Below are 12,240 nucleotides of genomic sequence, written 5' to 3' on the forward strand. Positions count from 1 at the left end.
TTTCCTAAGGATCAGGAAAATCAGGTCCAAAGTATTCATTACTGAGAATAAAGTGGTTATTTCCTCAAAGCTCATCAAACTGCATCTCTATGGCTGTGCCCGAGCACTGTATTGCTCCGTGCCTCCCAACCACGGGGATTTGCCCGTTACAGAGCTGCACCCACCACCAGAAACAAGCAGCACAGCTTTCGGCCGGCACCACACGAACAAGGAAAGAGGTTCGAACCCTTTCTAACATCAGAAAGAAGGCGTTTTGCTGGGCGATCCGCCGCTTCCCACCCCGCACCCCGTAAGGAAAGGGGGCTGAGGGGCAGAGTGAGGCGAAGAGGGGTGTCCCAGGGGTTGGAGAAGGGGGAGAGGAGAGAGGCGCGACCGCCCCAGGGTCCCGCGCTGAGGGGAGCGGAGGGGCGCACTCACAGCCGGGACGGGAGCCGCCCCCTCCTGCTGCTGCCGGACGCGCGGCGCGGGCGGCGGCGGAACTGACGGCAATGGGCGCCCGCGGGGCCGCGCATGCGCGGGGCGGGAGCGCTGTGGTGGCCGCGCTTTGCGCCTCTTGTGATGGTACTAAATTATGAGAGGGTCTGAGTTACTAAACTTACTATTAGGCAGGCAGTCCAAAGAAGATTGCAGTCTCATTTACTGACAGACGATTAGTGGGAGTGGGCCAGACTCTGCAAGAAGACTGGAGAAAATGACTTGCGTTACCTGTTCATTTAGAAAGTTTAAGTTTTTGAATTTCATAAAACGTACAACTTTAAAATTAGTTTCTATGCAAACATTCCAGGGATATAAAAATTAAGAGCTTTGAGCTGATAATTAATAGTGAGGTCCCTCAAAGCTCACAATTAGTTTTGGGCACCTCAGTACAGAAAGGACACGGAGGTGCTGGAGCAGGTCCAGAGAAGGGCAACAAGGCTTGTGAAGGGAGAATATCCTATATTATATCTCCCTATGAGGAGAGACTGAAGGAACTGGGGCTGTTTAGCCTGGGGAAAAGGAGGCTGAGGGGAGACCTTATTGCCCCTGCCAGTATCTGAAAGGTGCTTACAGCGAGAGCGGGGCTGGGCTCTTCTCACTGGTGACAGGTGACAGGACGAGGGGAAATGGCCTCAAGTTGTGCCACAGAATCACAGAATGGCCAGGGTTGGAAGGGACCTCAAGGATCATGAATCTCCAACCCCCTGCCACATGCAGGGCCACCAACCTCCCCATTTAATACTGGACCAGGCTGCCCAGGGCCCCATCCAATCTGGCCTTGAACACCTCCAGGGACGGGGCATCCACAGCCTCTGTGGGCAGCCTATTCCAGCACCTCACCACTCTCATAGTAAAGAAGATAAGGGTAAGTTTAGGTCAGATATCAGGAAAAACTTCTTTACAGAAAGGGTTGTTAAGCACTGGAATAGGCTCCCATGGAGGTGGTTGAGTCACCATCCCTGGATGTGTTTAAAAACCATTTGGATGTGGTGCTCAGGGACATGATTTAGTGGATGGTTGTTAGAGTTAGGGTAATAAGGTTAGGTTGTGGTTGGACTCGATGATCTTTAAGGTCTTTTCCAACCTGAGCAATTCTATGATTCTATAAGGAGACTTTGTTGTAAGTGCATTGCTGGGGAAAGATACAGAGTCTGGGAAGAGTCACTTGGATCACAGACTTACCTCCAATACACAAATATTAAATACAAATGTAAATAAATGAATGCTCTTAACCCCTTTTAGGAGATCGATTATTAACTTGATAAGGATATATTTCTCCCTGATGGGACACAAGTGCTAGTGAAGGAGGAATGGAGCTGTCAGCTGGATGTCTCTATGTATGGTGCACGGTATTTATTAGCTTTACAGATGCATTCCAGATGAAAACACAAGGGACATACTACAAACTTATTTGCACACCAGTGATTTACCAGCTATAAGGAGAGACAGAAGTCAACACTCAGCAACCACACTCTGCTTCTGTAAGTTTCACCTAGTGTATATAGATATAAATACATAGATATATATATTCTTACTGTACACTGGGAATAAACATCTCTTATAATCTTTTCCTCACTTCAGTAGTTTGTTCCTAATCCATAGTCACAAAGGAGAGCAGACACACATTTGTAACTGCCACCAGCTTGTTTAACACGCTACTGTTTCTCCCCATAGAAGACAAACCTGCTGCCACTCCATTCCTCGTGGAGCAGTTTGGCCCAAGTATTTATCCATTTATCAAAACAGATCATCATCAAACAATACCTTTTTTTTTTTCTTTTTTCTTTTTTTTAACCTGGAAGTCACAAGAAAGGAAAATTCTGTGGTCTATTCTTGCAAGACTCCCCTACCACCTCTGTTACTCAGCCAAAACAGGGCAGGTGAAAGAAGCCCTCAGCCTCAGTTTCCAAATCCTTGGGCATGGGAGGGTTTTCAGCCTCTGTGATCTTCCAGTGCAGATGCTTATTGGAATAGAAAGAGGCATATAACTTAAAGATATTGGCACTCTCAACACAATAATTTCAATAGGATTAGCAGTTATTTGAAGGTTGTGGACAAGCAGTTTCATTTAGATGTCTTCCTATAATGTGAATTTAGACATAGTACAGATTTTCAAATTGAGCAGTTCTGTGGATTTCAGGCAGAATGTGAAGCTAGGAAGCTGCACATACCTTTGGGGAGGCAAGACAGGTGCATTCAAACTGGCCAAATTTAGGTATGAGGGATGGACAAGGGGCATTTTCAAATAAAGAAAATCACTTTTTCATTCACAGAATTTTGCCAAGAATGTCACTAGAAGCATTTCTCACAGAAAAATGATAGTTACATTCATTTCTCCAATATTGATGTGAATACTAATTGGGTGGCAAATGCCCATATTGCATTTGGTTATGATATCAGTGGTACAAAAGTACACTAAAGATTTGGTCTCATTAATACAGCCATTAGACTCTTCTCTGTAGCATTGGCCAGAGAGGGTTTTGGAAACACTTTTTGACATAGTTGGATTCAGTATCCTTGTGGGTCCCTCCCAACTCAATATATTCTATTGTTCTAGTTCAGTTCAGCAGTGTTTTGTTATTTCACTTCTTCCTTATGAGACACACACACACAAAGTGATGACAGCTTGTATCAATTAACTGAGATAGTTATTGCTAAATGTAAATTGGAGTAGTTAATATTTTATTGTTTCTATGAGATAATTGGATTGTGGCTCTGTAAACACAACAGTGTAGAGCTTTGACATTGCCATTAAGCTACTCAGTCTCCTGAGATCCTCCAGGATGACTTAATTCCAAGTGGTGGAGAAACTCTGAAAGAAGTTGCTTACATGTGTGTATCTCACTGTTATAGTAATGTCAACTGTTTCCACAAGGTGTCACAAGACTACAAGGATCAAACAAACTGAGCCTGATAGATATGTATACAGCATCATTGTACATAACACTTCAGTTTGCATATAATCTACAGAGTGATTTCACCAGTGTTGTAATCTCAAATGAATTGTGCAATCCAAGATGTTTTGATTGTTGTTACTTAACTGTAAAAGTTGTCTCCAAATACGGTAATGCTGGTCCCAAAGCCAATGAACATATATTGCTGTACTATCCCTGTACTAAGGTGCTGACAACTGTTGAAGGTGCCATCTTCCCTTAATAATCAATATCATCTGTATTAAAGCCTTATCCATATATACTTGCAAATTCTGTACCATCTTGTAATACCATATTAACAAATTCCTAGTATTTTCTGTTCCAGAAACATCCCTTTCTGCCCTGAATTCCAAATGATTATTATTGCACATTATTGCAAAAGCTTCCATTCTCCCCTCTAATGCTAAATAGTGATCAAATTAACAGTATTGGTAGATTTCTCCAATATAAATGAAAAACATTCTGTTTGTAAAGCGCACAGCAAAGTCCTGATTAAAGTCATTAGTGAGCTAAACGACTCCTGGTGGGAGTACAGCAGCTCTTAGCAGACAGGCAAACACTACCTCCTGGCTCTAATGGTACTGGAATCAAATCATAGACTCATAGAATCATTAAGGTCAGAAAAGACCACTAAAATCAAGTCATAGAATCCTAAGACTCATAGAATGGCCTGGGTTGAAAAGGACGACAATGATCATTGCGTTTCAACCCCTCTGTCATGCGCAGGGTTGTCAACCACCAGACCAGGCTGCCCAGAGCCACATCCAGCCTGGCCTTGAATGCTTCCAGGGATCCACAACTTCCTTGGGCAACCTGTTTCAGTGCATCACCACCCTCTGTGTGAAAAACTTCCTCGTAAGTCCAACTGTCAACCCATCTCAACCATGCCTAACATCACTAACTGCGGCCCTCAGTGCTACATCTCCATGTTTCTTGAGCACCCTCATGGACAATGACTCCACCACTTTCCTGGGCAGTCTGTTCCATTGCTTGACAGCTGTCAGAGAAGAAATTCCTGCTGCGCAGAGAGGCTGTGGATGCTCCATCCCTGGAAGCATTCAAGACCAGGTTGGATGGGGCCTTGGGCAGCCCCCTGGTATAGTACCAGATCTGGAGGTTGGTGTCCCTGCCTGTGGTAGAGGGGCTAGAGAATTGATGATCCTTGGGGTTCTCTTCCAACTCAAGCCAGTCTATGATTCTGTGATTCTGTGATCCCTCTGAAGGACCTTCCTACCCTCAGGCAGATCGATATTTCCTCCTAACTTGGTGTCATCTGCAGACTTACTGAGGATGCACTCAGTCCCCTCATCTAGGTCATCAATAAGGTTATTAAATAGGGCTGGCCCGAGCACAGACCCCTGGGAAGCACCACTTGTGACCGGTCGCCAGCTGTTTTTAACCCCATTCACCACCACTCTGAGCCCAGCCACACAGCCACGTTTTACCCAGCAAGCTGTGACCCATCCAAGCCACGGGCTGCGTCTTCTCCAGAGCACGGTGCTGAGGCACAGGCAGACCAACCCACAGCCGTTCCCCATCCACCTGCCCAACCCCACGCTGCCTTCAGCTGAACACAGAGCATGGTGCTGCATACGTGGGGAATGCATTAATAAAGCCACGGCCGCCATCATTTGTTCATCGTTTACTTAAGCTCTCCACACCCAGCACGCCTCCAAGTGCCAGGATACCAGACAGCTACTGGACTGCAGGAGCTGAAGAGGCGTTCAGCAACCTGTAATTACACTTATGACTCTGTAGCCGCTGGCCTCTACTTGGATTATATTTAGGAAGAGCCTATTTGCCATAAAAAACGAACGAGTTCCCAGCTCTCAAGCGCCGGCGCTGGGACGAGACCGGCGCACAGACGCCGCCCTGTGTCGCGTCGGGGCCCGGGCCGAGGAAGCGCCACCCCGCAGCACAGAGCGGGCAGCGGACGCGCGCGGTGCACCACGGGGCTCGTAGTCCTCCCGCCGCTCGGCCGGCGCGCGGCCTCACGGGAGTTGTAGTCCAGCCGCTTCCTCCCCCCGGCGGCGCGCGGGGGCCGTCTGGCGTCCGCGGACTACAGCTCCCAGGGGGCCGTGCTGCGACGGCCGCCCATTTCTCGCCGGGATGGGGGGTGAAAGGCCGGGGCCGCGCCGGGGGGGCAAAATGGCGGCCAGGTTGAGCGGCGGAGAGAACCGGCTGGTGTCACTGCCGCTGTCGCGCATCCGCGTCATCATGAAGAGCTCGCCGGAGGTGTCCAGCATCAACCAGGACGCGCTTTTCCTCACCGCTAAGGCCACGGTAGCGTCTCCCGCCTTCCCTCCCCTCTGGGCCGGGCGGGCTCTCGGTTGCGCCTCTTCGCTCAGCGCTACGACGTCCAGCGCCTCGTATACGTGCTGTTAAATGTGGCACTTGTGCCTTTAACTGGGGGTTAAACTGTCACCTGTATATCCGAATCTGTATTATTTGCTTTACGTTTTAGGAGCTTTTCGTTCAGTATTTGGCGTCGTACTCCTACAAACACGGCAGAGGCAAGGAGAAGAACGCCCTCACTTACAGCGACCTGTCTCACACTGCAGAAGAGTGTGAAACCTTTCAGTTCCTTGCAGGTATCTGCAGAGCAGTGGTAATCCTGTGTGTTAATTTGAAGATGGAGTTTTGATTTCACTGAATTGTTTTGTGAGGGCACTGTTCTCCTGCTGGTCATTTTTCTCCTGTTATGTATAGACAAAAAAAAAAAAAAAAAAAAACAGCCATATAGCTAAAGGCTTAATGGCAGGGTTGGGAATGGTCAGGCTGAACTGTTGCCCTGAAAAGTTCAGCAGTGCTCCCTTTTATTCAGCAGCTAAGAAGCTAATGTCTTCTTAGTCAGCATGCTAAATCCAGGCTCAGGGTGCTGACACACTGGAACAGGTTGCCCAATGAGGTTCTGAATGCCCCCTCCCTGGAAGCATTCAAGGCTGGATGGGACTTTGAGCAACCTGGTCTGGTGGGAGCAGTCCCTGTCTACAGCAGGGGAGTTGGAATTAGGTGATCTGAAACATCCCCTCCAACCCAGATCATTCTGTGATTCATTCAATATCCTGGTGTTGCCAAGCTTTTCTTCGTTACCACCTAGGAAAACTCATGGCCATGTAAATAAAAAGGAACAAATTCGTCAGGATTCACACATATGTTTAAGTGACAGCACAGAAGGTCTTGTTCAACAAGTGGATGTCAATCTGCCACGCTTTAGCCACTCTTCCACTTCTGCTTCTGCTGTCACCTCTGCTATGTGCCCTTATATATCCATGTAAAAAGATGTGAAGTTGTTGGAGCAGGTACAGAGGAGGGCCATGAAGTTGTAAAAGGGCTGGAGCACTTCTTAACAAGAAAGGTTGAGGGAGTTGAGCTTGTTTAGCTTGGAAAAGAGAAGGCTCCAGAGAGACCTCATTGCAGCCTTCCAGTACTTGAAGGGAGCTTACAAGCAGGAGAGAGACTGATTTTTTTACATGCTCTAATAGTGATAGAACAAGAGGGAATGATTTTAAACTAAAGCGAGAGGAGATTTGGATTAGATATTAGGAGGAATTGTTTTTTTTTTACTCAGAGGGCGGTGAAGTACTGGAAAGGCTGCCCGGAGAAACTGTGGGTGCCTCATCCCTGAAGGGGTTCAAGACCAGGTTGGGTGGGGCCCTGGGCAGCCTGAGCTGGTGGCTGGCAACCATACCCATGGCAGAGAGTTGGAACTAGATGGGCTTTTAAAGTCTCTTCCAATCCAAGCCATTCTGTGATTCAAATCTAACTCATAAGCTACGTTACTGAAAACACTTATTTGTGGACAGGGATTTATTTCTCCGGTGTTGCAAAATTATACCAGGGTAATTAGTGCTCAGCATATTGCCGTAAGCACTTCTGACGTGCCAACAATCTCATTTAAAAGCTTTCAGCCTGTAAAACAAGACCTAAAAAAGATGCGACAAATTACATGGCTCAGAAATCACGCATTTGAATCTGTAAGTCCTGTTTCCTAAAAAGGATGCATCATATGGTTCCTCTCCCTTTTAATGTACATATTTACATCTGTATGCACATGTGCACGCACACTTTTCTCTTGTAGTTGGAACTTATTATTGGTAACGTTTCACTCTGAAAGGGCGTGGACAGAGAATACAGGGGGAGAATGTGATATTTGTAGCCTGTTTTTTCTCAGGGCTCCTTGTTTTGCCTTGTCTCAGGGCCATCGTTACTGCCCTGAATGAACATCTTACCTGAATAAAGAAATCAGCTTTCTACAGGACACAAGTATGGCAGCTGTCCTATTGAATCTTTCAAAGGCTGTTGAGTAATTGAGCATTCCATTTAACATCAAACAAATAATATTACTTGTAATTAGAAAAAGAAAAAAGGAATTATCTATTCTCACGATACACATTGTACATCAGGCTAACTCAATTGGTCATTAACTAAAATGTGTTAGTTGGTATTGTTTTGTTTAGTGGTATTCAGTCCCTTCCAACCTGTCTGATTCTGTGATTCTGTATGAATGCAACATTATGAAAAAGGCAATGTAAGTATTTACACTGACTAAAAGAAGCCATTCTCCCTTCCAGATATCTTGCCAAAGAAAATCCTAGCTAGCAAATATCTAAAAATGCTTGAAAAAGAGAAGCGAGATGGAGAATTGGGGAAATGCGATGAAGAAGATGATGATGAAGATGATGATGAAGCTGTGGATGAAGCTGTTGGATCTTAAGGCTAGTGGAGTGGCTACTTCATAGTTGATCCATTTTCTTTTGTATAAAGGATGTTATTTTTGTGACTGAGAATCCAGATGCTGGATATATTTATACACTGAGCCATCTGCTTTTGCTCTAAGAAGTTTAAAAATTGAACTGTGTACTTTCTGAAGAATGGAATTCTTTCCTCAGAAACGTGGTTGCAAGAGAAGCACTAATGTAAATGTGACAGCAGAACTTGCTCATATGATTGAAAATGACTTCTTCAGACAATCGTTATCCAAACGTACAATTCCTTACAGGCAGCTCTCAGTCCAAAAGCTCTTTCACTCTTTAAAAGGGAGCTCTTCCCCAGTTTGTGTTTCTCAGGTGAGGGGAGGGTTTTTACACAGGATCTGCTACCCCTGGTTCTCTTCTGCTTGGGGAGCCAGTAAGTGATCCAACCCTTCTGCAGCTTTCTGGAACAGTGGCAGGGCATTAGCAGTGGACCAAGCCCAATTTTAATAAGTGTTCTGTTTTGGTTTTGATTTAGCTTTAAAAGGAAAAAATAATAAAGCTCTTGCTGTACTGGAGCCTAAACTGGCACATCTGCACAGAAACTGAGTAGAAGACGAGAGCCATTCCAACAGCAAATGTGTTTCAGCAGCCGTGGTGATAAGAAGTAGATGTGATAGATAATAACGTAAATATGTGCGAGAACTTTTCTCTGTAGTCAGTTCTTGATGCCTGCGGTTTGTCCGTGGTGCTCTAACAAAACATGAGTTGATTGAAGTCTGTTAAATGTGGATTGTTGAGAGTGAGCAACCCTTTACCACTTGAGTGACAGAGCTGCATAGCTGAATTTTCTTTGTTTTTTATTATAAAAATGACTGTCCTGTGTACAACTTTATATGCGACTTTTTACAATAAATATTTTTAGGAAAAAGCAACAGAGGCGCAGAAACTTCCTGCAGTTTTTTTTCCAGCTTCATTCTACCATAGAACAAAACTGTACTGCAGCAGGAAGGCTGCAGTGAGTGCTATGTGATGTTTTACCTCTTGAGAGATTCCCAAGTGGGTATGCAGAACTGTGCTGTTGTTGAAAGGATTGAGTTTTTTTGTTTAATTATTAAAAGTGTATGGAGAGCTGTGGGAAACTGACAGTTGAGCACTGTGTGTTTGGGGTGGGAGATGCTGCCTGCAGTAAGATATGTAAATTATGAACAGTGTTTTTCTCAGCACTTGGTGTATCTAACACTTGCCAGCTTTGGGGGAACAGAAGCAGCTTCTTTCATCCTAGAAGAAAATTGTATGGTAAACCTATAGCATAAACAGCAAGGGGCAGCAAGGTAAAACAGAGGTGGACTCAAAAACTGCTGTCTACCATGATGGTTGTGTTGAAAAGTCACAGAAAAACAGCTTAATTCTGGAGCAGACACCTCTTGCTTAAGTCACTGCTGCACTACCTGATCCACAGTTAGGTGGGTCATGACCTAAGAATCAGAAATCCAAACCAGCCCCCAGCAAAGATGTCACTGTACTGAGCGCACAGATCTTGAGGGAAAGACAGCAGGACTGATCAGCTTTGGGGCAAATGTGCTTATATTTACTGTTCAGCTTAGTTTTAGAGCAGCATTTTCCATCACGATTTCTTTGGAGCCAACCCAGTAATCCATCATGCCTCTCTCATGAACCAGTCATGGTGCTGTGCAGGGGTTCTAAAGGAAGATAATCAGTCACTTGCCCAAAACTGCCATCCTGAACCTGGCGAGGAGGTTCAGCATGGTCAGCCACCATCTCCAGGTTATAAACCAACACTGCAATTGCGCACCTACTGGCACAGCGGGAGCAATGGTACTTTGGGACTGAAAGAAAACAAAGTTCTCTGGGGACGTTAGATGGTGGCCATTTGCATGAGGGTCACTTTTGTGAGACCTGAAGTGGGAAATTCTGCCACGGAATTAAGAGTCTCCTCTAGTGCTTGCTCAGTACCAGCATATTTTGCTGCTGAAGGCTATTAGTTACATTGCTGGGCTATGGTTGCAGATGGGCAGAGGTGTCCCCGGCCAAAGGTGGCCTGCACTTTGTTGTCCTGAAAACTATCCTCATTTATAGCTGATAGGAATGTGGCCTTGCTGCCTCAGACCTGCAGCCCAAGCCTGAGGTGGTCCAAGCTGCTTGGGAGTAGCTGGCAATGAAGCATGGCCTTGTGGCGTACACAGTGTTTGTTCCAATCCAGGAACATGCAGCAAAACTGAAGCACTTCTGCTACCCCGACTTGGGTTGATGCAGTCTCTTTCAGCCTCCACAGAAGGAACATACTCCTCCATGACAGTGTTACTAAAACACTGTTTTAGTGTTTTAGTAGAAGTGCTATTCCTTTAGGTGTTGCAAGGCTGTGACTAAGGCCTCCAGAGCCATATCTATCCCTATCTGGTATGAGAAAGGTCAATATAAAATGGCTGAAGCTCAACAAGATGAGCCATCCTAAATGGGCTTTCATTAGGAGATGCTTTGCTTTTCTTCTCGTTTTTCCAAGAATTGGTTTTGAAAGTTTGCAGTGGTTGAATGTTTCCGCCCTGCAGGGAAAGCAGCTGCAAGGCAGGAAGCTGTCAGTACTTCTCAGGGTATCTTGGCCTCTTTGAAGTGTTCAGAGATTTTGGACAGCAGAACACACGCCAGGGGATGGAAGCTTTCCAGAATGAGCACTATTGTATCCATATTTTTGTTTTCCTTCCTGCAACACAAGCATAGAAGATTCTCCCAGCACGCCCAGGCTGCTCAAAGGCAATGAAGCTCCCATCTTCTTCAGCTTGCACAAATGCCATAAGGACTGCGGTTACCAAGTATAAATCACTGTATTTCATCCCTCTTAGAAGTTTCCTGTGGGCTGGTGAACAAGCTCTGGGCAATTAGCAAGGCCACAAGAACTTGAACATCCTTCTGTATTAATTCAACCAGAGACCTCAATGGGGACTTCATAGCTGGCACAGTTTGCCACAACCAACTGCAGCCTCACATCTGCTCAAGCCTGTTGCCCTTCCCTATGAGCCTTGCTTGACACAGAGCAAGCTTGCATCCGCTTCAATGTAGCATTTTAAAACTAAGGGAAACACAGAGTTCTGCCTAAAATGGAAGGGACAGCTGTGAGTATTTCCTACTATTGAATAAAATGAGTCTGGTCCGCAGGGCTGGGCTCTGTTGGAACTCAATGGACCTCTGCTATCCTCCTGACCTGATACTTCACTGTAAACATGAAGAGCTTGCTTCATTTAAGACCCGAGTGCTGTAGGTACGAAGTCAGAACACAGTGAAAAGCAGGACTTCAGGCAAGTGGTATCCAAAGCAGCAACCTTCCATATGTTATTTCAGGACGACTTACGAGGCATTATGTTAACAGCAGTCCATAATGAATGATTCTGGAAATCAACACAAGCAGAGGAGCACTCACAGAAACATCTGAAACACATCCAAAGGGTTTAATGCAGAGAGCACTGGGACCAGGCAGCGTGGCTCTTTTAGAACACATACTCTCATCTCACAAAAGACGAGTTTACAATTTGAAAAGGCACAGTGTGGTGTAGCATGAGGATCTCTACTCTGGTACAGCCTTGAATCTGTCACTGGGACTTGGAACTGCTTCTGAGCTACAGATGGAAGCCATTGATGGCTTTGGATTAAGTTCAATAAAAAGACATCAAACAATGTTGTAAAGATGAGAAATTTTATTTTATTGACATACTATGAGGCAAAACAAAATTGACACCATACAAAATAACTTTATAAAATATCATTCACATCATTATTTTGTCAGGAATTACAGCATTCTGAGCTTGTTACGAGTCTTAATGTTTTGAGGTGAGAAAACACTATGCTAAATCTTTAGTATTAGTTGTATATATACAGTAAGAAACCAAAACAGAAACTGTTAGGTTTTTCATGAGTTTATTGCAAAAGTAGTGCAAACTATTTTACCTTGCAAGCTGTAAAACAAACTTGGAAAAGGACCCACCTAAGCTTAAGAACACGACAATAAATGCTCAACTTCACAGCTTCTGAAGCTTCCTTCAACAGCTGTCAACAAAAATTCCCCACCTCTGCATGTTTTTAGGTTTTCACTGACTCGGAAACAAAGCAGCAGAAGATGCACC

At 45.2% G+C, this 12,240-nt stretch overlaps 2 protein-coding genes across 8 annotated transcripts in view; one reads left to right on the forward strand and one right to left on the reverse strand.

Annotated features, from left to right (window-relative positions):
- The window catches only part of TRAPPC9 (trafficking protein particle complex subunit 9), a 472,387-nt gene extending 467,005 nt beyond the window's left edge, over positions 1-5,382 (reverse strand). For 2 of the 7 annotated variants that reach the window (XM_090138036.1, XM_090138035.1), the window contains exon 1: positions 600-5,375. In XM_090138036.1, the coding sequence (XP_089994162.1) occupies positions 600-636 (37 nt within the window). In that variant the 5' untranslated portion in view covers positions 637-5,375. The other 5 variants (XM_031591261.2, XM_090138038.1, XM_090138037.1 and 2 more) reach the window with 5 other exon arrangements.
- Positions 5,383-5,513: 131 nt separating this feature from the next.
- Positions 5,514-9,744, forward strand: CHRAC1 (chromatin accessibility complex subunit 1). Its single transcript, XM_031591262.2, has 3 exons — positions 5,514-5,693; positions 5,875-6,001; positions 7,985-9,744. Exons 1-3 carry the CDS (start codon positions 5,520-5,522, stop codon positions 8,125-8,127), a joined length of 444 nt encoding a protein of 147 aa, XP_031447122.1. The 5' UTR covers positions 5,514-5,519; the 3' UTR covers positions 8,128-9,744.
- The last annotated feature ends 2,496 nt before the right edge of the window (positions 9,745-12,240 follow it).

Source organism: Phasianus colchicus, chromosome 3, assembly GCF_987193195.1.
Source record: "Phasianus colchicus chromosome 3, bPhaCol1.hap1.1, whole genome shotgun sequence".
Lineage (NCBI taxonomy): Eukaryota > Metazoa > Chordata > Aves > Galliformes > Phasianidae > Phasianus > Phasianus colchicus.

What these genes read in the sequence shown, in the direction of transcription:
- CHRAC1 (XM_031591262.2), top strand. Translation starts at nt 5,520, where the DNA reads ATGGGGGGTGAAAGGCCGGGGCCGCGCCGGGGGGGCAAAATGGCGGCC. An exon ending in TCCTCACCGCTAAGGCCACG is followed by an intron (nt 5,694 to 5,874) that starts GTAGCGTCTCCC and finishes TTTACGTTTTAG; the next exon opens with GAGCTTTTCGTTCAGTATTT. An exon ending in AACCTTTCAGTTCCTTGCAG is followed by an intron (nt 6,002 to 7,984) that starts GTATCTGCAGAG and finishes TCTCCCTTCCAG; the next exon opens with ATATCTTGCCAAAGAAAATC.